General features: G+C 41.0%; 1 protein-coding gene and 1 non-coding gene across 5 annotated transcripts in view; both read left to right on the top strand.

Moving 5' to 3' along the window:
* The window catches only part of ARHGAP6 (Rho GTPase activating protein 6), a 462,773-nt gene extending 442,229 nt beyond the window's left edge, over nt 1-20,544 (top strand). For all 4 annotated transcript variants that reach the window (XM_019746346.3, XM_019746348.3, XM_074323559.2 and 1 more), the window contains exons 10-13: nt 809-906; nt 12,851-13,119; nt 15,993-16,073; nt 18,561-20,544. In XM_019746346.3, the coding sequence (XP_019601905.3) occupies nt 809-906; nt 12,851-13,119; nt 15,993-16,073; nt 18,561-19,258 (1,146 nt within the window). In that variant the 3' untranslated portion in view covers nt 19,259-20,544. The remainder of the gene's footprint in view (nt 1-808; nt 907-12,850; nt 13,120-15,992; nt 16,074-18,560) is intronic.
* LOC141569812 (U4 spliceosomal RNA) lies at nt 1,835-1,968 on the top strand. Its single transcript, XR_012493598.1, has one exon. It is a non-coding gene; the product is annotated as a U4 spliceosomal RNA (small nuclear RNA).
* Nucleotides 20,545-27,494: the final 6,950 nt, after the last annotated feature.

Here is a 27,494-nt window from a genome sequence, read left to right as displayed (position 1 = left end):
TGCCTCATGGATTAGGCTTAGAGGAACATGGCATGCTCATCTATGGAAGTCTAGTGAATGCCTTGTCAAATTATGAAGTGAGAAACTTAATTGCTAATGGACCAGGATGCAAAAAAGGAGTTTAGACAGGCACTGAAGGATGAAATGAGTGTTTATTATGTGCCAGGTACTGTTCTAAGTTCACAACATACAATAAGTCATTTAATCCCCACAGCAACTCTTTGTGGTACGTACTATTATTACCTCCATTTTACAGGTGAGGAAACAGACACAGAAATGCTATGTACCTTGCCAAAGTTCCCGCAAGCAGGAAGTAGAACTAGGATGCAAACACAGTCTGGCTCAAGAACCTGCCTTTTCAATAAACTGATAATATGTTCTAGAACTGCCCAAGACAGTCATAATTTATGCCTGTTGTTTTGGCATAAATATAAATATCAACTCTAGAAAATGTCCCCATTTGGACAATAATTTACGAATGTCCTGCCTCTTAACTATGATATTTTGCTTATTCCAAAACCAAGAAAATCTAGTTTGAGCAACAGAAGTAGCCCAGTGGCTAGTCTGTATCTCCAGTCATAAGAGGGGTGACAATTTGGATTGAATGACTCTGTGGTAATTGTCCAGTTTGTCCTAAGAATTAAACTGGTGGTATAGGTTGGTGTAGGTTTGGTTTTAGCCAATCAATCACTCTGTTCTCTTACGACTCTTAAGACTCCTCTGTTTTCTGCTTAAAAAGTTGCTAATGACCATGGCTTTCCCCCTTCTGGAATGGTTTCACTTATGTCCCAACATTTGGCCCCTGCAGGTTTCCCCAGATCTCCAGAACGAAGTGCTGATCAGCCTGCTGGAGACGGACCCGGATGTGGTGGACTACTTACTCAGAAGAAAGGCCTCCCAATCCTCGTGAGTACACCATTGTCTAAAGCCGCCTGGGGGTTTCAATTTAGATTTCTGAGGAATTAGAAAGGTTTCAATAATTCCATGCAGGGTGACTTGAAGTGGAATTTTGGCAATTTTCTGGCACATCTGATCAGTCCACATAGCCAGAAAATGCTCCAGTCTTACCAATCCACTTACTGAATTAGAACTGCTTTCTGGGATTTTTCTGTTTCCTTCTTGACTTTTTCTAGTCCCTTGACGTCCTTTTGATTGTGTTTACCAGAAAAACAGCACTAAATCACTGGCAAGAAGCTCAAGGGACTGACTAGGATGCGCATCAGAGATTCTACTTCTAGAATCCTACCAACTGTAGTTAGGGTCCCATAAGGCTGAACGCGGATGCATCTTACATGTGTAATTTACCAGCATGAGTGACACATTACCAAACCACAAGGCAGGCCTCAGCCAAAGCCTAGTTGCCCGTTTGAAATTAGAAGTGGGTACCCTCTGGACTCTCCCTCCCTTTATAGCTAGCATCCTTTTGATAAAATCCATGCTGGTCTCCACATGCACCCATTTTTGCAACAAGTAAAATGCAAGCCATGCTGTACACTATGGTTTGCTGCCATTTCTGCCTCCAAAGAAAGGAGCGCTAAATTTTTGCACTAGTCAGATTTTGCAAGTAACCACAATCATTTGCTACAGAGGCAGAGTGTATGGGGATGCTGAGCTTTTGGCAAATCCAGTTAAGGGGATAATATCGCATTATTAACCAGGAGTGATATTGCCACCGTGACACCAAGCCCTTTTTGTGACAGAAAAAGCTGTTGTTATCCTCTCGTGAAAGTATCGTTTATGTTGTACTTTTAATCTACTGAATTTCAACAATTCCCTCCGCTGTGTTTTATCATCTCTGAAGTTGAGATTAACTTTATAATCAATGGCATGTTCTAGCTTTGCGCAGTGGCAGTATTGTAGCCAATGAGGTTTATCCAAGGCACGATTATTGCTAATTGAAAACAATGACATGTTCTAATTTAATTCATAGCATTTTTTATTTCTTAATCATATATGAAATAATAGTATGTCTTTATCAATGATATCTTAGAAACATTGACACATGTCAAGTTGTTCCTTTATATTGATGCTGAATTTGATGTGTTTATTTTCATTTAAAACCATTTCAGATATAAAAATATGATAGTCTTTAGAGAAGTTTGGTGGAGAGGAATTCCATGGTCATTCAGGTCCCCTTCTTTCTGGGGTCATTACATTAAAAACACTGTGAAATTCAGTTCCACTCTATTTCCTGCAGAGCAGGGAAGAATCTTTAATTGCTTCATCCTTTCAAATGCATTTTAAAACTTCATCTCTGTGCCAATCATTATCAGGCCAAATTCTGGTTCAAATAAGGCATTCTGCCTGGATCCAAGCCCCAAGAGCCACGAGTGATTCAAAATATATTCAAATTATTATATAAGTGAGCTGGCATTTCATGGTCTGGCTTTTCATATCAGAGAATTAGTCTCACTTAAATTTTTCCTAGATTTTTAACTGTCATCAAGGTGTAAGTCCTAATTTAAACTAACAAATGGCTTTTCTTCATGGTATATCTTGTATGACCACAATTTTAATGAACTCACTTATTTCCTTTCCCGATGCAAGAAAACAGACACACTGGCATTTCTATCTGTGAAACCCTCATTAAACTGCATTTATAACATTTCATGGGTACTCTGCAGGGAAGCTAGAAAACACACAGCTAAAAAAACCACTGGTTTTGCCTTGCCAAATTTCTGTTTTTATATGGCATTTAAAAATATATAAGCATTGTACTTTGAAAACTGCTTAATAATAGTAATTTTAATGTGGTTTTTAAGAACGCTCTTTCGTATAAGTGCCAAGAAGTGAAGCTTTCATTCTTTACTCTTAGGAAAAGGAAAAAGTATACATGCTAAGTCCATCTCAGGCTATGCAGTTGTCTGGCCTTTTCTCATCCTCGTCCCTATGAGAATAACAAGTGTGAGGTCCAGGAAGGCTGATCCTAGACCAAGATCTTAGGGGAGTGTCAGGGCTTCAAAGAAAGGGAGGTGAATTGCGGATGTCAGAGCCTAGAGTTATCGAACAGAAACATTTGGAGAAGACTTTCTCGGAAAGGAGGAGCAGGGAGTGTTTGGTTTTCCTCTAGGTAAAGGCCAAGACGCAGTCCAGAAGGTTGGTAATGATGCCGTGAAGTAAAAATACATAAAGGAATAAATAGATATTCATTTGCAATGGCCTTTGGAGGCTTGAGAGTCCTACCCCTCAAGCTGGAGGTGGTCTCTTTGCACCTTTATCGCTTCTCGATCTTGACTGTACACATGGATCGCCAGGGGGTCTCGTTAATGCTCTTTCAGAAGCAGTCATTCTGGGGAAAGGAGTTTGAGAATCTGCATTTCTCACAAGCTCCCAGATGATACCGTGATGCTGCTGGTCCATGATCCACACTTTCAGGAGTGAAAGCCTCAAATATCAGGGCATATTCTTGACTTTCAGAGCTCGCAGACTTGTTGACAGAGGCCTACAAGGGGAGAGATAATAGGAGGCGTGCTATTAAGTGTGTCGCCGAGTGCAAAATGGTATGTGCTGGGCCATGGGTTCTCAGACTCCCTGCCCAGTGTAGATCACCTGGGGAGCTTAAAGAACAACTGTGCCTGGGCGCCACCCCTAGAGATTCTGATTCATTTGTTCTGGGGTACAGTCTGGACACTGAGAATTTTCAAAGCTCCCCATGTGATTTTACTGAGCAGCCAGGGGTAAGAACGTCTGGCTTAGACCCACAACAGTAGATATTGCATATTTACTATCACACAGGGATTTGAGGTGGTTGACTTTTTACAATGGAAAGGGGTCTTTGTGTTGACAAAGAAAGGGAACCAATATTCCAGACCATAAATCCACTCAGAGTTTGGAGGAACGAAAGAGCCGTGACCTGCAGTCTCAGGGATGGCTTCTGAGAAGAGCAAGCATGTGCAGTGACCTTGAAGACTGGAGGGGTATCCACCGACCTGGATGTTTGGGGAGCTTGAACCAGGGCCTGGACATAATAGTAGATATGTTTTCTGGCTGGGGTCTCAATAAAGAGGCTGGCCAGCTCGGAGGGCAGAAGCCTTAAATGGCTGGTTTAGGGGCAGCGCTGAAATCAAGAAACAGTGGCAATAAATTACAGTGACAATAGATTACAGTGGTGACAAATCACAGTACCCCAAGTGCCAGATGGTGCTGGCTACATTGGTGTGTCAATTATCCACCAGTAGCACACGCCTGTATAGTATAACATGCTGGTCACGAGCTTCGGTCCAGAGCCAGATCGCCTGGTTTCAAATTCCAGTTCCGTTGCTATTGGCTGTGCAGTGTTAGGTAAATAAGTTCATCTCTCTCTGTCTCAGTTTCTTGATCGGTAAACTAGAATGAAAAGTAGCACCAACCTGGTAGAGTTGTTGTGCTATGAGAATAGTTTTTTGAATAAACGTCAACGATTCCTCTCACATTGCTTCAAATGTCACCGTTTTCTTCATTTACAACTCCTTACCAAAGCCTTGGGCATCACTAGATTCTACCTCGCCACCCACGAGATAGTAACCTTTGAAGGCAATATGGTACAAGAGAGGACCCTTCCCCCATTAAGCTGCGGGCAGCGTCTAAAGGCAAGGTCCACCTGCGCTGGCCTGCTCTAATTGGCATCAGGCTGATGGTGCTAGTTCGGGAACAGAGAGAGGAGTGAGAGTGAAACGATACTGCAGTGGGAACATGACCTGCTCGCATTAGGTCACGTAAATTTGAGAAGGGACTTTACGCGACCGCATGTTTACAGGTAATGAGGGAGAGGGCTTGGTCAAACCGTGACATGATGGGAATGGACAGAATTCTTGTTTGGAAGACGTTATGTACTGGAAACTCAGCTGAAAGGCTGAGAGCTGAGGAATAAAAGGTAAGAATTGAAAGGATTTGCAGGAACACGACAGAGTGGAGAGCAGCACTAGCTTCTCAAATGACCACCTGAAGTACAGTAATGCACCATCTCCCTCATTATTCTCTTCTGACTCTTTGGCTTTTTTCCTGAAGCTTCTGTTCCTTGCCATCAGTTCACATACCGAAAAAAGGCTTTAGATTCCTGTGCCCCACGTGGAAATTGCACAAGATTTTCTTTGGAGTGGAAAAGTAACTTTTCACAAGAGTGTAGCACCAACAAGAACATCGTTATTATAACGTCTGTCTTGAAAGATCAAACATTTACTGAAACCTGGGAAGTTAATGTTTTGTTTTGGATTGAGTTTTTCTCTTCTTTATGCAGCAACAGAAGTGAAGGAGTGGAAGGAGGAGTCATTATTTTTTTCTTGTGCTTGTCTACTTACATTTTTGGCATCAACCAAAACAGAATGCCAGAGGGAGAGTACAGGAGATTTATATTACTGACAATGCAAAACTTCAGGTTTTTTCGTTGCTTGTCTGATATATTTATTAGAATTATACGCTCCTTTCTTCAAAGATACTTAAAATAGACCCCCTCTTTTGATTTAAGGATGGAAGGAAATAGGGGATGAGAATGTAAGGTAAATCAAAGAGAACGAGATATGTTGAATGTGGCCATTTGCAACAGAACAGAAGTATCATAACGGGGCCTGAACCAGGGTGAGGAGAGGGAGACACGCACCTAGGTGCAAAATTTAAGGGTGTACTAGAAACCTCAGTCATCGAAATGCTATACTTTTTTTAAGTCAAAGTTAATGCCAAAAACCTATGATGAACGAAATGTCAAAAATTTTTAGAAGACTAGAGCCAGGAGGCCAAGCCATACTGGAGCCTGAAGCAAAAGGTGAAACGTGTGTGCCTGGCTTAAATGGAAGCAAGTTATCAGTGATGTTTTGAAAATGTATTTTTTTTTTATATCTTCTTTTCAACCGAGAGAATTGTTCTCTCTGACAATTTCTCTGGGCCACATGACAATCTTAAACAATTTTTAATTACATTAACCTGAATTAAAATAATAATAAAATTTGGTTGGGGCATAAACAAAGCATTTAAACTTCATATAAGGTTGTAAGCTCTAATGTATCTACTTTTCAAGTTTTCAACTGCTTTAATGTTCTGGGAAAAATTAACCATTAAAAAATTACATAAAGCCGTGTATACCTCAATGGTATCTGAGGCTAAGGAGAACATTTTTCCTCCTGCATTCTGGAAACAAAGTCAAAATAAAACATATGTAACTGTGTTTGGGGAGAAGGCTGCTATGGGTGAACCAAATCCATTGCTATATATATTCTAAATTTCATTGTATTTAATTCTGTTAGCAGCCTTCACCAAGATTTTGCTGGAATTGCCCCTCCCCCCCCAAATAGCAAAACCAGTGAGCCGTCAGTCAGAATCATGGATGAAGACCCATAGTTGTCTCAAAGGGTAAAATTTCAGAACTGGAAAGTAATTGTTTTGTTGAGTTGGATCTTCCTCTTGTTGAATAATAACTCCACCTTCTTCATGATGGAGGAGCATTAGGCCTTCTCATAATTGAAAGGCATCACATTTAAATTATCAAAGAAATATTTATTTTAATCTTTCAACGATTGTCATTAAAAAGGTCTTCATCCAAATCAGAGAGTGGTACAAGATGGGCTATTTTTCCTGTTTTCCTTTTACTAGGATTTGTAAAATCAGAAAAATTCTCAGGAAATTGTCAGAGACAAGAAATCACACTTTACCAGTATAGTATAATAGCAATAAATCCTATTGACTTGGCAGTAGCTGATGGCTTCAAATGTCATTCAGTTTCATTCCTTGGAAATTATGAAGCATTAACCACACACACACACACACACACACACACACACACACACACACACAAACACACACTCCACTCAAGAAAGCCTTTTCAGCCAATTGTAGGAAAACGTATGTGTGATTAATAGAGAATCCCATAATAAAAAATTCCAAAAAAGTATAAATGTGCCTTCTATGGAAAGGCAATTCAAGATGGAGGGAGAATTTATTACATCACCTCTTTCTTCCAACACCTTTACTGTGATCCACAACTTCTTTTAAAAACTAGCAAAATATGAATTGGAAGATGTTTTATCAGGCATACTGTAAACAAAATGAAGTCAGCATTGTTTTCTCTTCACCTGTCATTAATGCCTCCATATGCCAGGACTATTAGGAGGGAATTAATAAGAGCTAAAAATGAGGGGAGACATTTCAGCATAGCCCTGAACAAGTTCTAATGTCCAGGGTGCTTGCTTCGTCTCCTGGTGGGGAGTTGGGATCCATGTGAGTTTCTCTTTGGGGCAGGGTGCCTTTGTGCCTAGGATTCTGCATAAGGCATGCCTTGCAGAACCGAGCATGATAAATGTGAAAAGCCCTCATAAATCCAGAGCTGTTGTGGCAGTGGATTCCTTTCCCAGTACAATTAATACAGTCTGAGATGGTTATGTGCTTTGAGTTCCAACAGACTGAGGTTTATCAGTTGAACGACTGAGCCAAGAATGAAGCCAACGCAAGTTTGAAATCTCCGAGGATGTTTCTCACCGGGGTAACTCAGCGAGGAGCTGGGCTGGCCACATCCGGTGATTGAACCGGAGTTTTCCATTTATCCACAGAACAAGTTCTGTGCTTCCGGCTGCAGTGCAGGCCTGCCCACAGAACCCTGCCAGCGAGCTTACACCCTGACCTGGAGGGACCAGCTAAGGGTGAGAAAGTGATTCACTCTCCATGTCCATCTGGTGCTTATATGGTTAGCTGTGGATGGTCCTGGGGTTTTCAGGTCTCATGAGGAAACCATCCATTCATGGAGGCAAACCCATGTCAACTGGCAACCTGTCCACCCGACTGCAAATCCATTAAATTCCAACATGTAGAAAGAGAGGCCACAACCTGCTTTTAAACTATTTTTCATCTAGTGAATCACTGATCAGAGTAAATATTTTATATAAATAAATGCATGAATATTTTATTGCATTTACTTGGAGTTCTGAACTTAAACTTGTCTTCATAGAGTTGAATCATCTTAGAGGTAGATCTTAGAGAAGACATTGGTGGCCGCTTGACTTATTTTTCAGAGATACCCAAAGGGGGTTCCTGAATTTGTTTGCAATAGATTTAATGATAAAGCAATGGAGTGACATAAAAATGTCTTAAAACTTGGAACTGCCTGTCTTGTAGCCAGAATCCTGAGGAGTGAATGAAGTAGTTTTGTTTTGTGTATTAATTGGTGGGCTGTCATGTGAAAAGGCTGTCATGTGAAAAGGCAAATCTTGGATTATGGATTCTTAGGTAAATTTAGCCATCACCTTACCTCTGAGAAAATAAAATGATAAATAGGAAATATTTTAAACATTTAAAAGGGCCATCAACTCTAAGTATAAAATATAACATGTTACTATTGATTTTTAATACTATTCAATACTATTTATCAAATCAATTTTAGAAGGGTCCCAACCCTTTCTGCCTCTGCTGCTAGAAAGACATGTTACATAGTCATCTCATTTCTTTCACGCATGTCTCAAATGTGGTCAGGAAAAAAGTTGTTTGTAGTCGCTTAGTCCAATGCCTGCTTAGTCGTGAACTCTGTATAAACTTCAACTTCTCACAGGCCAAGGGGTTATTTCACGGAAGCGTATTTCACAAGCTGCTTGCCATGTGTACTCAAACTCTGTCCCCTTTCATCACCAAGATACATTGGGAGGCTGGGAAAGGAAGGCCTCACCTCTCATTAGACAGCCCCATCTGCCCACGCCCCTGGCTGTGACCCCAGCCACCCTGAGCAGGTTCATGGCCTGTGTCGACTGAGAGACACCTCATTCACCTGTGTCCAGCATTCAGCTTTAGCCACTTCCCCCAGTGTCTGCCCCGATTGGGGCCCCAGCTGTGGTTACTGTGGTGGCTTGACTTGAGGAGAATGGACCAGAAGAACAGAGAAAAGCAGGTTGGCCTCGCCTGCCCCCCTCACCTTAGCATGATCCATAACCAACTGCATTCAGTTAACTGGATCCTGCTGACTGGAGCTAACTGGGAAGGGCATACTCTCCCTCCTTTACTCAGCTGTGGCCTCAGCCGCCTCAAGGTCAGGGCTACCACGTTTACCCCCGCTGCCAGCCAGTGCTGAGGTTTTGGCCATCATCTGTGGTTTTCCTCCTGATTTGACTCTCAGTATGTCCTTAGCCCCCTGTTACATGTATGGATGGGAGGGAAGGTAGGTTTGGTATCAGAGCTTCTCAAACTTCCCGTGCATCAAAATGACCTGGAGGGCTTTTAAAAACCTGCTCTGCTAGCTCCACTCCCAGAGATTCCCTTTCAGGGGACAAAGCCAGCTTCATGGGCTACAGGACCCCACCCTTAGAAACAGCTCACGTTTGGCTTAATGATGTGCTGTCACCATCTTGAAATTCTTCATAATTTTTAAATGTGGGGGAGCCCCCGCACGTTCATTTTGCCCTGGGCCCCGCATATTATAGCCAGGTCTGACAGTGGGTCCAAAATGGAGCTTGAGAATTTGCATTTCCCACAAGTTCCCAGGTGAGGTGGATGCTGCCGCGGCAGAAGCACTGAGTAAGATTTTGCAGAGCCAGCCCACAGAGCAGAGGAGAGGGCCACGGGCTCTTCACCTCCTGCTCTCGCAGGTCTCCTGGGTCAGGTGCAATCAGAGCCATGCAAATGGAGGAAGAAACAGTGTGGCAGCTTCAGTTAGTTTTGCTTCTGTTGTTATAATTCCTGTTTTATTTTGTTGTGCTTGAACCAAACTAAATGTTCTCATGAAGCAGACTGCCTTTTCAATACCCCAACAATTAACGTGGGTGTGATTTCCCTGTCTGAATATCAGTCCACGAGCAATTTATTGAAGCAACTTGCAAATAATACGTAAAGTGGGACAATATTGTAGTTAAGTAACATGAGACTGGGGACAGGAAAACAATGGAAAGAGTAAGAAGATATGATGAAGTTGGGGTGTGAAACACACAAAAGCATACCAGGAGCCCCAATTCCGCAGAGCCTTTTAGCAACCATTGCAGAGAGAGATGCATTATTATTACACGATGCGTGGGTCCATAGGGTAAAAATAACCTACTTGCTTCATAGAAACCCAAATGTCCCTGGTACTGAGACGTAAGACAAATGTCTTCCATAGAGTATGTTTGTTTATGCATGTAACTGTTGGCTGAATCTGTAACTTAGAGTATTTTGTTGAATGTATTCTCTTCTGTATGTTTTGTAAGACAGATTCACTAATGACTAGAAAGTGTCCACTAAACAGGAAAAACAACTAAAATTAGCCCAGTGATATCATTTCTAGCCCTGGTCAGAAAGAACATAGGACCCTGATTCTGAGCAGAGCTCAGTTCGCCACATTCAATTTTTCTCATTCTAATAGTAAAGTTTCCTCAACCAGAGTTGGGCCCATGATGACAGACAAGTGACCATTTGTTTTGTTTTGTGTTCCCTTCACTAGAGTTAGGGAGACTCCCCCCCCCTTTAATTAGATATAAAGGATAGTTTTTTTACCCCCACTTTCCAGCAGAATAGTACGTTCCTTTTATTTTTTTTTCTTCATTCACTGGAGGCCTAAAGTTTCTGGAAAAATCATCGTCATGATTGTCCTTTGGCTCTTTCCCATAAGATTATCTGTCATCAGTTTAAAGAGGAGGCAAGGAGAGGCCTTATTTATTCCATGTGGGTAAGAAATTCCCCCAGCTGCCTCAGTGACCAGTGAGGCATGTCACACTCTGAGATGCTTTCCTCCTGGACATGAAGCCCTGCTGGAAACCCGAGAGGAAGCAAGGTCCCTTGTGAGCACACTTCCTCCATGTTGCATGCTCAAAACCATTTGGTTAGCAAAGGATCGCTCAGGCGTACGTTTACCTTCTTTAAGATTATGAAGGATTTGTTTTGAAAAATTAAACCAAAAGAAAGGAAAGACTAGTAAAGAGAAGTGAAGTGGGGGAGGGGGGACAGAAGCGGGTTCTGGAACTTTTAATCAATCTGTCATCATTTCCCTTTAAGATGTCAGGGCCACTATTTTGAGGAAGGTAGAAAGTACAGGTGTTCACAGGTAAGACTTTGAACACTCTTCTCATGTTCCTGACATTCTCCTTTTCCTGTTCCACTCACATTTTCACTGTTATTTCTGTTGCTGTGACAACCCATGCACATATAACACATAACAGATATGCAAATTAGTATGTTTTATATCAATTTGTGAAAGCACTAGTGCCTTGTAGAATCATTTTAGATGTATTTAAATACAGTGGACACTATTTATGGTGATGTGTTTATCTCTTCAGCCATCTTATACGTGAAACAGTTATTCCCACAAGTAGTGTCATTATCAGTCACAGGAAGAATGGGTTTATTTACACTGAGAGTTTGGGTGGGGAAAGAAAAGTTGTTCACAAAGCCTATTGAACTTCACGTGAAGTTTCAAGCATAGTTTTATCTGATTTATTTTTAATTCAAGATATTGAGGATAGTAAAGGAGTTATCTACCAGTTTTTGTTAACAGATAATGAGCATCAGACTTTAATTTTATTGATTTTCACAGCTGCAAAGGTGTATTTATTTACACGCATGAAACATACACTCATATACTGGGATATGTACAATCTGAAGTAGACTTTTCCAAATAGCTCCACGAGTGTTAGCCCCACAGAAAATACATATTTCAACTGATGCCACAAGCAAAATAAGTCCTTGAAACAAAACTAAAATCTGGGCCACTTTTCCGTCAATGTTCAGGGATGATACAGTGATTAGAACCTTGTTTCACTGAATGATATCCCATGGCCAGAAAGAATCACTATGGTATCAAAATAATGACAAAATATTCGCCACAACCAATTTACTCAATCGGTTGCTACTACCTGAATAAGATCAGGCTTCATTAAAAAGTATATTTAAAAATGTAGACATTTACTTAAATGGATCTCTGAAATTCAGGATCATTGATGGTCGCTACACGTATTTAGTAAATGAAGTGCTATATTTTAAAGATATCAGATGTGAATCCAAAGTTATTTCTTGTTATTAGTTTAGTACACAAGTAATTGTGGTTTTTGCAATTATTTTTAACCTTTTAAACTGCAATTACTTTTGTACCAACCTAATAAGTTAAATGTCTTAAATGCCCTGAATATATTCTGCCAAGTTCAGCTTATTTCTGAATTCCATGTTATTATTTTAATCAAATATGCAGAATCTTCTCTGATTTGCCTGTGTTCAGGAGCACACACTCCCACACGTAGAGTCATACATATGGTTGGTTGACCAAAATAATGGCATTTAGGTCTTTTGTTCTTTTTCATTCCTTTATAATCAATGCCTAGAGATGACCTTTTTTCCTTTTTGCACATATGTATCCCTCCCCATAGTTTGTCCATAACTCAGTTCTCTTTTCAGACATTTGTAACTTTGTCTTTGTAAAGACTTTCTGCACATCATATTTTTGACATGCTGTCAGTCCCTTTTAAAAGTCTCCAATGAGTACGTCTTGTTCTAGCCCCTAACAGAATCATCTTTTCTCTTTGACAAGAAGTTTCTGTTTCTTTGTGATATTTTCAGTCTTTTCTTCCATTTTTCATAGTTTTTGAGAAATCGTCCATAGGAGTTCAGACTTGAACTTTGAAATGAAAAAGGGATTAATCCAACAGGCATTTCAGCGAGGCACATTGGAAAATACAGGGATCCATGACTGTTTCATCCTCCCAGCTCCCTTTGCCTTGACATTTCCAGTAACATCTGTGGAGTTGTACTGCCATCTGCTGGCTATTTTATGGAAACGCTTTCACTGTATTGATTTAGAAGTCTTGGAACATTGCTCAAAAGGTCTTTTTGTTTCAGCCCGTGTCCATGCATTCTCCTGTCATTTGTGTAATGGTCACATCGTTTGAATCTGGTCACTAATTGTTAGCACGCTCACGCACCTATAATTGTCTCCTTCCGCCAGAAGCCCTGACATGCTGCGGTCGGAAGTTTCCTTTTCCGTGGGAGGAAGGCACTCTTCTACAGACTCCAACAAGGCCTCCAGCGGAGACCTCTCCCCTTATGACAACAACTCCCCAGTGCTATCTGAGCGCTCCCTGCTGGCTATGCAAGAGGATGCGGCCCGGGGGGGCTCGGAGAAGCTTTACAAAGGGACAGAGCAGTATATGCTGGTGAGCCACTTGCCATCGTTGAAGTCAAGAGAGAGTTCTACTGGACCAAGACTTGGAAAAGGTAACTGGAGCCTGGCGGGCGCTGGCCAAATCTATGACTGATTGCATGTGGTGTGGCGTGGGCGCTTTGGCCCTTCTCTTCATCCCTTCCTAGGTCTGTTTCTGTGATTCAGAGCATTTACTGAGTACCTACTGAAAACAACTCTTGGATGAATGTAGTGAGCTCAGTCAGCATCTTGAAGGGTCCCCGCAGACCCAGATATCTGGGAAGCAGTCTGATGCCCAGAGTGCCACTGATATTCTCAGCTGACTCTTCCCTCCAGCATCCCAGGAACTTTATGTGTCCTGGCCAGTGAGTTTGGTTGCATATTTGCTAGTCTAAGATGTCATCCAATTATTGCTGTTACTTTTATAAAGAGAACAAGCTGAACCTACTATATAACAAGACATCATGTTCCAGAAAGGTCTCCAGGGAGATTAAGATTTTCAGGCAAAATAAGGGTTTCATGGTCAAAAACATTTGGGAAATGCTAAGTTAACCAAGCTAATGGTTTCTCTATTGTACTTTCTCAAACTCTTTAAAGTGCTGATGGTCACCATTCAATTTCCGTAATGGGAGAAAGGGTGTGGCTGGCAGCTTTTCCCACATGTATTTGAACACCAAATGTTTGGTTGTGTTCTTTCCCTCCACAGAGTAATTCCCCAGGGCCAGCACTCAAGTAATAATTGGAAGACACAGTACAAATTCTTGCTATTTTCTCTTAAGTTTATAATTTAATCTGGAGCTGTGTATATGTGTGTGTGTGTGCATGTGTGTGTTTAAATCATAGCATCTTGATTTTTATTTTATGAATATTTCTGTCAAAAAATAGTTTTAAAAATTTACAATGAAAGCAGTAACCCATGTTCCCATCAGGCATTAAATTTATGTTTAAAGTGTGAAACTTTATTTTTCCTAGTTCTTGTTCATATGCATACAGAACTTTATATATTTATTTTCATAGTATAGCTACTTTTGAACTAAGCTTATTTTCTTAAAATCATATCATTAATGTTTTCCGTTTGCTAACATTTTTCATGGCCATGATATGTTTCCATTAAATTGATGTATCATAGATTTTTAGCTATTCCCTCTCTGATGTATATAAATGACCTCTAATTATTGCTCTTTTAAATTAGTGGCAAGTTTTCTGTATGTACTATCCTTTGCAGCAAAAACGAAAAAGGCAATCTGAAGAGAATTTTACTATTATGAAAGGCATGGCATATTCGGGTTTCTAAAGACAGATTCAAAGAAATATTATGAGACGAGTTCATACCACGAAAGGTTGATTCTTTGCTCCCAGGGTTGGTCTCTTTTGCTTCAGTTTTTTAGCAGCTAGGCTAAGATACACATTAGCTCTAACTGATTAGCAGATAGACTAAGGCACGCATTAACTCCTTCCATCCATTCACTATCTTGGCAAATTCTAGCACTGTTGTTCTCAATTTTGCCCCCCAGGGGACATGTGACAATGTCTGGAAGCATTTTCGCTTGTCACCACTTGGGCGGGGGTTGCTGCTGGCATTTAGAGGATAGAGGCCAGGGTTGCTGCTCCACATCCTATGGTGCACAGGACAGCCCCCACAAAGATGATCCATCTCAATGTCACTAGTGCCAAGGGTGAGCAACCCCATCTAACCTGTAACTTTCTCCCTGGAAATAACTTCATCCTGAGGGAACTAGAAGCAAATACTGTTAGTATTCAGTGACAAGAGAACTTGGTTTAGAATCAATAACCTCTTCTGCCTCTTTCAACCTACAGGACCTTAAGTGAGTGATTGAACTTTTCGGAGTCCCATTTCCCCCTCGTAGGAAAACTAAGACAGATAGCAGTATTAATTCATAGGGCTTAATTAGCGAATCCATGTAAAGTCCTTAACAGAGAAGTTGGCACGCAATAGGCACTCAGTAATACTTGCTGCGGGGCCCGGTGTGCACTTCTTACCCGCTGCTTTCACTACTTGCCTCATCTGTAAAATGGACTTGGGGACATCTCCTGGGGATTAAATGAGAGAATGCATGTGAATTGTGGAACACAGGGAAGCACGCACTAGACGTTTGTTTCTAGAAATAGTCATTATGATCACGTCACAGGATTGTAGTGAGGGTTAAATGCGATGGTGAGGATACTGAATGTAGCACCTTACTCTGTAAATATTTACGGACAGATTAAGGGGATGTATGAATGAACACACGCAGAATTAAAGGAACTATAACTATTGTTCCTCTGTCTCTATCTTAATGCACTTGGAGTTGCCACCCATTACTGCTGTGTTCCTTTCTTATTGCTGCTCCAACAAATGACCACAAGCTTAGTGATTTAAAACTACACAGCTCTGGACGTCAGAAGTCTAAAATGGGTCCACAGGGCTGTCTTCTGGGGACTCAAGGGAACAGTCTGTTCCCTTGCCCCTTCCAGCTTCTAGAGGCTGCCTGCATTCTTTGGCTCATGGCCCCTTCGTCCATCTTTAAAGCCAGCAATGTCACATCTTCTCTCCTGCCTCCCTTTTATAAGGATTCTTGTGATGACATCCGGCCCACCCAGATAATCCAGGATCTTCTCCTCATCTCAAGATCCATAACTTAATCACACCTACAAAGTCCATTTTGAATATAACATCTTTACAGGTTCTGGGGATCGTGACACAGATATCTTTGGGGGGGGCCTTCATTCAGTCTATCACAACCATAATTTGGAAAGAGCCTTTTTGTAAACCCCAAATGGAATAAGCCTCTTGAAATGCAGGGCTGCCTCAGTCTGTCTTGTATCCTCCACAATTTCAAATACATTACTTTGCACAGAAGAGATGTTATAAAAATATGTGGGCACTGATTTTTGCTCTTCAGTTTTCACTGTGAGTTACATACCTTTTTAACCCACTTTTTCCTAGATATGTCAGAGGAACCTTTCAATATCTGGGGAACTTGGCATTCAACGTTAAAAAGTGGATCCAAAGACCCAGGAATGACAGGTAAAGTATTATTTCTAAAAGACTGCTTACTGCATTTATTTTTAAAATTAACTTCCTTTAATTTTTGCCTTATCGTCATCATATTATATGCTTGTCAAAAATTATTTGGAAAATACTGAAAATGGGAAGGAGGCAGAGGATAAAGCTATACTTAGCCTTTCCGCCAAAATACGTCAATCTTTGACTACATTTCATTTCCTTTGCAAGAGTTTTTAAACATAGCTACAATCATTCTATCTGTGCAACTTTATGTTATTTAACTTCTATTGTCCACTTATTTTCCATTATTATTGGTTAGGGCCACATAATACTGCCTATTGATAGTTTACAGCCCAGTGCTTGGGCAACTGGGTCATTTCCATTTTTTGTTGTTGTTGTAATAAGTTATGCTGTCAGGAACCCCTTGTATATACTTTTTTTTTTGTATTTTAAATTATTATTAGATGCATAAAATTGTGGGAGGCAAGTTATAAGCCCAGAATAGAAAAGTGGGTCCAAAATTACGAACCTTTTTAAGAACTCACAGGTACTGTCACTTCACGTTCTGGGTAGGATGCATGAGCTTGTACTTGTACTTACTGCCCGTGTCTCTTTAATCTCATCGGGATCGCATCAGTGAGTTTGCGTCTTTGCTGATTTAAAAAACTAAATTGTATTTATATTTTCATGTGCATTTCTTTCTCACCAGGAGTTTTCAGTTTTTCTATTAATTAGCTGAATTTTCCCCATTGAATTGTCATTTATGTAATTGCTGTCGAGGTATGCTAGTGTTTTTAATACTGATCTTATGAATACTTCCTATCATAAAAATGTTAACCTTTTGTCCACATTGTTTGCCACTTATGTTATCCCGTGAATTTTTGTCCATCTTTGGATATCTGGAATGTTTTATGTTTTACATAATTAAGTCTATCACTATCTCTTTTGTGAATGCTTTCCCCAAAGTAAGCTTTACTTATGCATTGGATAAGCTTTACTTATGCATCTATACGCTTTTCTTGTTCAAAGTATTTCATTCTTTGAACCTTAATTCTTTAATCCATCTGAAATATATGTTAATATATAGCATAAAGTGTTTAAATTGTTTTGCTTTATTCCAAAAAATATACATATATAATTGGGTTCTCATTATTTTGCCATAACTCCCACATTACATTTTTAAAGCACAGTGCATTTTTAATTTAATGGCCTCTAATGCGGCTGATTTTAGTACTGATCCATTCTCTAGCTATGTCTCATTGTGTCTTAATCTTATGAAATGCTTTTCTGCCTTTTCCCCCAAGGATAAACTCTTCTGAGATGTTCCGCTCCATTTTCCTTCTGCTGTCTCAACTCTGAGCTGTCCTTGTGGAAATGCTCCCATGCCCATCTCCTCCCAAATTAATCTTGTTCTTTTTTCCCCCTGCCTACTTTTTAAGACAAGAGAGGACAGGGCAGATCCATAAGAAGAAGGCAGTCTGAGGACATAGAACTCATTTGCTTGTGAAATGCACTGTTCTGTTGTGCTCTCCCTTCAGTTTCCCAAAGAAAGTTGTGTCAGCTAGGGAAGGCTAACTGCTGTAACAAACAGCTCCTCAATGTCAGTGGCTTGACCCATCACAGGTTGATTTCCCTGTCACATCACTGTCCAGTGTGGGCTGTGCAGAGTGAGGAGGGGTGGGAATAGTCTGTTCCACGTGGTTATTCAGGGGCTCAGGTTCCATCTAGCTGGTGGCTCCCCCATTCTCAGGGGCCTTGGAGTCTTCCATGTTTTCTCCATCCTGAGCTAGTAGTTGAGGGAAGGGAGCAAACAAGAAAGACTAGGAGCGTATTTTTTTATTAGATTAGACCAGGCCTAGAAATGGCACATCACATCTTTCCACATTGTTGGTCAGACCTCACTTATGTGGCCCTCCTAACGGCCAGGGAAGCTGGGAAATGTCACTCAGAAGGAAAGGGGAGGATGTGGTAAACAACTAGCCAGTCTTTTCCACAGTGGTGGCGATAGACTATACACAGTGCTGCTGTGTTCACTATCTTCTGGCACCAAATGGGGCATTTTAGATTCAATTCATTTATTCCCATGGCTTTTATTGACATGGGAGAAACCTGAAAACTTTATAGTTTGTGTCTCCTCTGGATTGCAAATTGAACTGAGCAGGAAGGGAATGCCTCCTTTACCTTGTGCAGTCAGAGAAGTGTTCGTAGCCATGCAGAAGGGGCCTTTCCTGAAACATCAGTTAGTGACAAGGATGATTTCATCTCCTTTGATAGGTAACCTGTCAGAGTCCAGGCATCTGCATTTGTAGCTGCTACATGAATCGTGCCCAAAATCAAACAGTGTGTGTCATTTCTTTTACTGGGAAGTCTTTTACTTTAGGCAGCGGCAGCTAACAATGTCCTGTGCTTTTTCAATTTTTGAAGCTGGCATTGGGAAGGAAATAACAAGACACCCCAACAGGATTCTGCAAACTAATTCTGTGTTTTGCCCTTCTGTCTGGCTTCCAGGTTCCTATGGAGACATTTTTGAAAGCAGCTCCCTACGACCAGGGCCATGCTCCCTTTCTCAAGGGAACCTTTCCCTAAATTGGCCTCGGTGGCAAGGGAGCCCCACAGAACTAGACAGTGGCACGCAGGTCATTCGGAGGACTCAGACCACGGCTACCATCGCGGAGTGCAGGGCCCACCCTCCTGTGTCCCGCGTCTGCAGCACGTCCCACATCCAGGGCGGCAGCAGATCGGAGCTGGCCACACCAAGGTCAGAGCCCTACTTGACTCTGAGCAGTGCGGAAGACCTCACCGAGAGTGAGCTGGATGTGGCCTGGCTGCAGAGCCGAGCCAAGCCTTGGCACCAGAGACCTGGGGAGAGTGCGAGGCATGACACAAGGCCTCCTCCTCCTTATCCTGGTCCAGGGAAGCAAGCTTTAGCATCAGCTCACCAGCCCACAGAGCCACCGTTGTGGAGGCGTCAGAGGCCAGAAGAAGGCTCAGGATCACCATCTTTGGAAGAGGGAAGCCCAACAGCCGAGCAAGAGCATCAGGCCGCCCAGCCAAAACTGAGCAGCGCCTGCTCCAGTCCAGGCAGTGATCAGAACAGTAAGGCCTTGGGTGAAGCCAACTGGCTCGATTGGCAGAGAGAGCGGTGGCAAATCTGGGAGCTCTTGTCCACTGACAACCCCGATGCCCTCCCGGAAACACTGGTATGAGCCCACGCCCAGCTTGAGCCCTCATGTCCCAAACAGCCTTCTTTCACTCAGTAGGGAAAAAAATTGGTAGTAGATAATTGGACAGTTACTTATTTTCCTTCTTTCACACTTTTGAAAAATAACACAAGAGAAACCCAGTTCACTTAAAGATAATAGAGCACTAGTACCCTCGCCATTTATAAGATTCTATTGCATAGCCAGCCTTAGGGAAATACAAAATAAACATAAATGGATGATAATATCCGATCTAAAAACTACTCACGTTGGCTCTGTATAAGATAAAATTCTTGCTTTCGTATAGCTTAATTGTATTTATGTGTCTTCAGTTTTGACTATTGTATATTCTGTAACAGATTATGTATGATAATCGTATAAGATATATTCACAGAAAACAAAAGGAACAATATTTTAAATCACTTCACTTATACTAAGCAATGAGATTCTATAGAATGTTCTAGAATATGCACAAGCGGGTTTCTGTGCTTTTGCCATAGTTTTTTAAAGGGGTACAGCCCTTCAATGCCTAAGAAAAACACTAAACAGAATATGAGAAGCCGTATTTTTATATAGTAGTGAGATACAAAAAATATATAGTCACTGAATGCTTTTTCATATTGAATGTTTTAGAAAGATATTAAATTTGATACATTATGGAATATATTTTTAGAATCTGTTTAGAAAGGATTCAGTTAATCAAACAAAAGAAAGGCCGTGCCTAACAAAAGAAGAAGAATTAAGAAGTTGTCCTTCCCATTTTAGGTCAAATTCAGTTTTATATAGACCATATATAATATATATTTATGATGTGTAATTGTTATGTATTTTTCAAAGCTACAAACTGGAATCCAACTATAAAGTGATTGAGAATCTAAATAGAGTATTCAAATTAGAGAACATGGTTTTTCCTTTTGTCCCATAATCAGTATTAACCAAATTATATGCAGTGCTTTGTAAAGTAAATCATAGTTGGAAAAAAAGTACAGCTTTGTATTTACATTGTGCCAAAGGCTGAGGAAATGTTTTCTTCGCTAATTTTGTGTGTATTGTAAAACGCTCCTACCTTACTTCAGTAAGTTTGTAGTTTTTCAAATGCAAAACCATTTTTGACCAGCAGGTGGCGATTCGCTTCAGTATTTTATGAGATTTTTTTCACTTCGTAAGGGAATGTATATTATAGAAAAAATTTTTTTTATAAAACATGCTACTCTTAATTTTCATGTTGGCAATTTTCAGTGGTGTTTCTTAAAATTCTATCTTGTGCCATGATGAATAAAAAGTTAAGCAAAGGCTTTGTTCCTTGGCTTTAATTCCAATGAATGCACTCCTACCCCATACCCGCCATATCCGCCACTAGCCACAAGTCCAAGTGTAATAAATAATGGGAATACTATGCATATACAGCTAAGGAGCTAGTAAAAAATATTAGGTGGCTTGGAGACATCAACTCAGTGACACTGACACATTCAGAAATTTATAATTATTTGTTGCAAGTGAAGACTGATTGTCACTCAAGTGAAACTTAACTGTCGAGGAAGTGGTTTGCTACAGGATGGGAACTCACGTTTCCTACCTGCTGGACAGGTATTGCCCAACACAACCCCTGTAAGTTACGTCTGTCCTACAGGCCTTAGATGCTTAATTTGCTTCAGAGCTGAAATAATGAAGTCTAGAAGTGGTATCTAATATTCTTATTGCGGGGATGTTTGGGAAATCTTCAGTCTCTGCCGTTGGGTCCAGCACTTCCGCCACTGGCTGGGACTGAGGGAGAATTTGCCTGCCCACCTCTCGTTCTTCCTGGCCGCCCACAGGCAGCCAAAAGTTGTAAACAAGACCCAGAGCAAACACTGATTGATTGTGAATCGCAGGTTGCTTTTCTGTGCCACTGACTCTGATCCTCTGATCCTACTCCTGCTGACCCTGTGTTTTCTTGGCTTTGAATTTGACCATGATCTGGCCAGTTCTTTCCCGCCATTCTGGACTGGACCACCTGATATGTGGGATGCCCTTCCTGCCAGGTTCTTGCACTAACAGTCCTATTGTTAAAAAATTCCAGACCAAATGGCCCTGAGGTTGATGTCTATGTCACAAAAGGTAACAAAAGATATGTCCATCTATTAGAAGATCTAGAAAAGCCAATCCAGAAAACAGGGCTCAGACTGTGCTTTAAATAAGTAAATAGTGTGTGTGTGTGTGTGTTTAGTGAACAATATTTACTCTCCCTTTCCCTTTGTGTGGTTTAAACCCAGTGGCCATATCTTTAGCTGAGTCAGTGAAAGCTGGTTTCTTAGATGCCTTTATCACATTGAAAATAAGCTTTTTAAAAATACGCATACACAACCTAATGACCTGAGTGGAAATTGAAGTCATTTCTAACACCTTGTAAATGATGTAATACCTGACAAGAAAAAAATAAAACTCAAACTCTTTCAAGTTGGACAAACCATGTAACAGGCTGTTCAAGTCACTCATTCCTGTGAGCAAAGAGAGCCTATAAGCAAGGAAAAAAAGCTGTGATGTGCTGCAGATGTGTCCACATCTATGAATACTCAATCATTGTTTTTGTGTCTCTGGCAATGGGGCCAGAATGATGATGGCAGAAATGGCCAAATATGAAATCGTCTTGATCCATCTAAGTAGCTATTAACATACGTTTGTTGTGGTTTTTATAGAAAAATCCTCTTATACCAATGGAGTTTGTGCAAATTGAAGAAATTTCTAAATCAGCCCAGCTTGCTTCTTTTCTTATGCACATTTTTAATACACATCTGCTTGGCAGAGAAACAGCATTGGGATTAAATATAAGATGTCAGAACAAAGTCCAGGCCTGTGGTGTATGTCATCTGATAAGCAAACTGAGAAGAAAGGAAATGACTGAAGAAGAGTCACACAGAGATTAAAACAGGACAACATCTCGACCGGACAGAATTTTAAAACAGGGCTAAATCAGCTGCAAATGTTCTTCCAGAGGACAAAATCCAAACCAAAGGAAAATCCCATTAAAAACTGGAATTCTTCAGCACCCTCAAGGTGACCGACAGCGGTGGTGTGGAGACGTTGAACCGCAGACAGCGGTCTCTGGGCCATGGACCCCTGGCCTGGCGTGACCTGCAATTCAACAAGGTTCATGTAGTCAGCCCCAACTGAAGGCCCCACAGGGTTGCAGAAGGATCGGAAGACTCTCCAGTCAACACCTGTTCAGCCTAGAGTGACCAACTCGTCCCAGTTTGCCCAGAACATCCTGGGTTTAGTAATAAAACCCCATGACTCCCCTCATTTTTCATAGGGCACAAAGGACTCAGAATGACATTAAATGAGTAGCCCAAGGTCACACAGCTAGACAGTGGCAGAAGCAGGATTTGGCAGCGAGCTATCCAACTGTGCCAGCCTACCATCCGGATCTTTCAGAGCAGAGGGAACCAACTTCTGTGGTTCTTGGAGCCCTGGGTCTCGTGAAGGAAAGGGGTTCAGCTGGACCTTCCCCAGGGGAGAGCTCCTGCCTTCAGGATGACCCCAGCTTCACAGGAGCCCTTGGGGGCTCTGGCTCCTCTGCCTACTCCTCACTGAAGAGAAATGGACACTAAAATTAATAAAGGCCCAAAGTAAATTTGATTTCTGGGAAGTTTGGGATAACAACGCCATGGGCAGAAATGGCTACAATTTAGTATGAAACTTCCATAGTTGAATTATAATTAATAATTATACATTCACATATCTATTAATTAGTTATGATTAATTGTACTTCATTGTAGTCTAGCACGGTCTTCAGATTTTCCTTTGTTTCAAACAGCTACAACAGCCACGGCTGACTTCATTAGATCAATGGATTGGTTGATGGATTCATTCAGTCATCTATCCAACCGATATTTACCAGGGGCTCCAGTGCTGGGCTCTGGGGTCACAAGGACAGAGAAAAGTCCAGACCTGCCTTTGAGGACCCCTCAGCTAAGAAAATGGTCACTCCTGTGACCTGCACTGTGAGAATGACAGCAGGTGCTGCCAAGTGCTACACGCGGATGCAGCAAATATCCCAGCAGCTGGTACATGGTAGGCAATCTATAAATCATTGAATAAATGAATCAATCCATGAATTCCCTCCCTCCCTCTGTCCACCCACTCACCCATCTCACCCATCCACCCTTCCGTCCAACCACCCATCCATCCACTTATTTCCTCCTATACTCTTCTTCCTTTCTGTGTTTCTATTTCTGCCATATTTTTAGTCTTCTTGCTTCCAACTCACCATTTCTCTGGCGTTACCTTTTAATGTGTCCCGTTCCGTTGCCTAGGTCCAAGATTAAAATGCAATGTTGGGCAAATGCATGAAAAGGAGGACAGAACCTTCTGATGTCCACAGGGTGGGGGGCAAAGCTGTTTCTTGTTTCCATATAAAGAAGATGCCCACACTTGCTTAGATGGTATATGGCCTGTGAGTTAAACTGGCAAAGACAACTTAACAGGAGAAAAGGGTTTATTTCATATGCATAACGGGAGCCAACAAAAGAAGTAGCTGGCTCATTAAATGGTTAAAGTTCAAGGTTTATAGATCCAGCTCTGTAGGGGAAAAAAAGCAGGAAGAAACAGCTCCTATGAGAAAAACAAATAGGTTTATTTAAGAAAGACAAATGGATTTTTAGGAGGACAGATGGGAGATAAGAAAGTTTGTGAAAATGTTTGTCTGTACAGGTGTGAGTGGTTTTCCTGTCTCCTTCAGGACCATAAAACTTCCCCAGAGAGGGATTTATAGCAGCTTCGTTTCCCAGAAGTTGCTGCTTTTAGTCAGATAAGGGAAGCTCCAAGAAGGCTTTTTTCTGCATCTGTCAAATCTCAAATGTCTTCAGCTTAAAACAGTGTTTGTGCCATCTCTGGGGTTCTGAGTGGGTCTCCACAAGGGTAAAATGAATTTGAGAAGGAATTAGAAACATGCTTTGTCCTGCAGGAAAGAAACATGGCAAGTCAGTTGCTCAGAGCTGTCTTAAAGTCAAATCACTTTACTTGGTTCTTTATGTCAAAGCAAGTTTGAAGTAGGCTTTCCAACTACATTGTTTTCCCCTGGTTTAAAAATTCTCAGCCTAAAACATTGCATGACCCAGTCCATCCTAACCTGAGAGAAATGGGCCACATACAACTTAGAATTCTGGTCTGAAAGGAACCTTTAAGACAATTTGAGAAAAGTGAGGCTGACAGACCGGAAGTGATTGTCCCAAATCTCGGAGCTAATGTAGAGTCAGCACAGAAGTGAAGACCTCCCAGTCCTGCCCTCTGCCACTATGTTAGGCACCATCTCCACATTTGAAACCCTGGCCTAAGAGAGGGGCTTGAGTGAAAGAAAAACACCTTAATGAAACGATTAATATAAGACCTGGTCTTATAAGACCGGGAATATAATATAATATAATATAATATAATATAATATAATATAATATAATATAATAATATAATATAATATAATATAATATAATATAATATAATATAATATAATATAATAATATACCGGGTCTTACATAAATTTTTGCTCCAAAAGATGCATTAGAGCTGATTGTCCAGCTAAGTCTTCTTTTCGGGGAAACATGGTAGGAGCCCTCTGATGGTGATAAAAGGAATCAGCCTTATTAGGATGAAATTGAAATTGAACATGAAAAGAATAAACGTCCAGGGAGGTGGAAGTGACCAGGCACGTAGCCAACCTTGTACTTGGTGCTATGAGTCCCAGCAGGGATTCCATTACGTGCAGCCGAAAGCATCCTGATAATATTCCATACCCAGCCGTGGGAAGGGCTGCAGGAACTAGCTACATTAACTTATCCTAAGTATAGAAGGAATAGCAGTGTTTAAATGAGACACAGAGCTCCAAAATGATAACCTTTTATCTTCCTTCAGGACTCCATTCAACTGTTATTATAAATTCCTCTCTTTTCACAATTCTTATGTTACACCACTCAGTATTTATTGTTTCTGTGGCCCCCTTCACATGCGACATTGTGTATGTTAAAGCTCATTATAAATGTAAGATAGCACATATGTTCATGCTTCATTTCCTTCCCCCATACAAGTATAGGATCTGCCAAAAGAAACTTGTCTTAGAAACTTTAATGTCCGCTCCAGCACCTGGTACAATTCTACAAAACAAAACCCACATACTTGCTATGTGATGTGTGTGACCCCAGGTTAAATACTGGGCAGAAAGAGCTGTCGGCTTTCTCTTCAAAACAAGGGAGTACACAGCATGAAGTAGGTGCTTTCCAACTTACACAAATGGCATGGAATTTTAATTAAGGTACGGTGTCTTCACCTCCACTGCGGCAATAAATGTATTATTTCTGTGGTGGGGGATGGGTAACTGATATGCATTACTTTAACAGACTGTATGTCTAAGAAATTCTGTAGTTTGGAAAATTTTACCGTAAGTAAGGAAGAATAGATCACTTTTGAGCTAGCTTTTGGTAGCTCAAAAAATATTTACTTGCAGTAAATAATTATCTTGTAATATCCATTTTAATCTGGTGCATAGTAAGTTTTTTTTTAATTTTTTTTATTTATTTTAAGTGTGTTTTTCCAGGACCCATCAGCTCCAAGTCAAATAATAGTTTCAATCTAGTTGTGGAGGGCGCAGCTCACAGTCGCCCATGTGGGGATCGAACCCACAACCTTATTGTTAAGAGCACCGCACTCTAACCAACTGAACTAACCGCTGCCCAAGTTTTTGTGGAGGGGATACCTTTGTGATACTGAGGACACATGAGCTACATTTTAGATTAGGAAGCACAAGACCGTAGTTCTAATCTTTATTTTTGTCAAGTGTGACTTGCATATTAAATAAATCAAATGTCACCCTGCCGTGTTTAGATTTTTTAAAAGGTCAGAGACTGCTACCTGTCCTTTCCCTTTAGTGACATAAAATGCCGTGGGCTTGCTTAGAGCAAGCACCCCAGTAAATACCTGCTAATCCTTCCAACAAATCAAAATCAGGAGAAGACCCCACCGGTCCCCCTCTAGACAGATTCTCCTTGGGGGAAATTGGCCAGAAGGTGGTAGACTGTGTATTACGACTCAGTATTTCTTTTATTCCCAGCCTTGCCCTCGAATAGCCCTTTCCTTGTTGATGACAATAAGATAATGGCTGAAATTCATTGAGCATTTCCACCCTGTGGACTCTATCCTAAGTGCTTTCTGGTGTCATCTTGTAGTACCCTCAAAACAACTCTGCTAAGTCAATGCTATGGTCTGAATGTCTGTGTCTCCCCAAATTCCTGTTAAAATTCAACCCCAGTGCAATGGTATTAGGAGGCGGGGCCTTTGGGAGATGATTAGGTCATGGGGGTGGAGCCTTCACGATGGGATTAGTGCCCTTATGAAAGAGATCCTAGAGAGCTCCCGCCCCTTTCCTACCACGTGAGGACGCAAGAAGATGGTGGTCCTTATCAGACACGGAATCTGCTGGTGCCTTGATCTTGGACTTCCCAGTCTCCAGAACTGTGAGCAAAACATTTCTGTTGTTTATAAGCCCCTCAATTGATGGTGTTTTGTAGCAGCAGCAGCCCAAGCAGACTCAGACAGTGAGCTCTATTATTATTTCTATGGCCGAGAAAGCTGAGGCCCAGAGATACTAAGATCACACAGCAAATGAAGGCCTGAGCCCTGAGCCAGTCATCTGCTTCTAGGACACTTATTTTTAAATTGTGATATAATTGACATTATATTCGGTTCAGGTGTAAGATGTAATGATTCCGTATTTGCACATACTGTGAAATGATCACAATATGTCTAGTTAACATCCATCACCTTACAGTTACAAAATGTTTTTTTCTTGTGATGAGACCTTAAGATCTACTCTCTTAGCAACTTTCAAATATGCAATGTAGTATTATTAACTATAATTACCATGCTGTACATTACATTCCTATGATATATTTGTTTTATAACTAGAGATTTGTACCTTTTGATTCTCTTCACAAATTTGTCCCACCCCCACCACCCGCCTCTGGCAACCAGCAATCTCACCAGTCTTCTCTTTATATGAGCTTCATTTTTTTTTTAACATTCCACATATAAGTGAGACCATATTGTATTTGTCTCTCTCATTTATTCACTTAGCATAATGCCCTCAAGGTCCATCCATGTTGCAAATGGCAATATTTCATTTTTAATGGCTGAGTAATATTCCTGTGTGTGTGTATGTGTGTGTGTGTGTGTGTGTGTGTGTGTCACATTCCCTTTATCCATTCATCAGTCAGGTTGC

Source organism: Rhinolophus sinicus, chromosome 18 (assembly GCF_057876585.1).
Source record: "Rhinolophus sinicus isolate RSI-liver-muscle chromosome 18, RSI-T2T, whole genome shotgun sequence".
Classification (NCBI taxonomy): domain Eukaryota; kingdom Metazoa; phylum Chordata; class Mammalia; order Chiroptera; family Rhinolophidae; genus Rhinolophus; species Rhinolophus sinicus.
The sequence above is the reverse complement of the archived record's forward strand: the minus strand, read 5'-3'. Positions and strand labels throughout refer to the sequence as shown.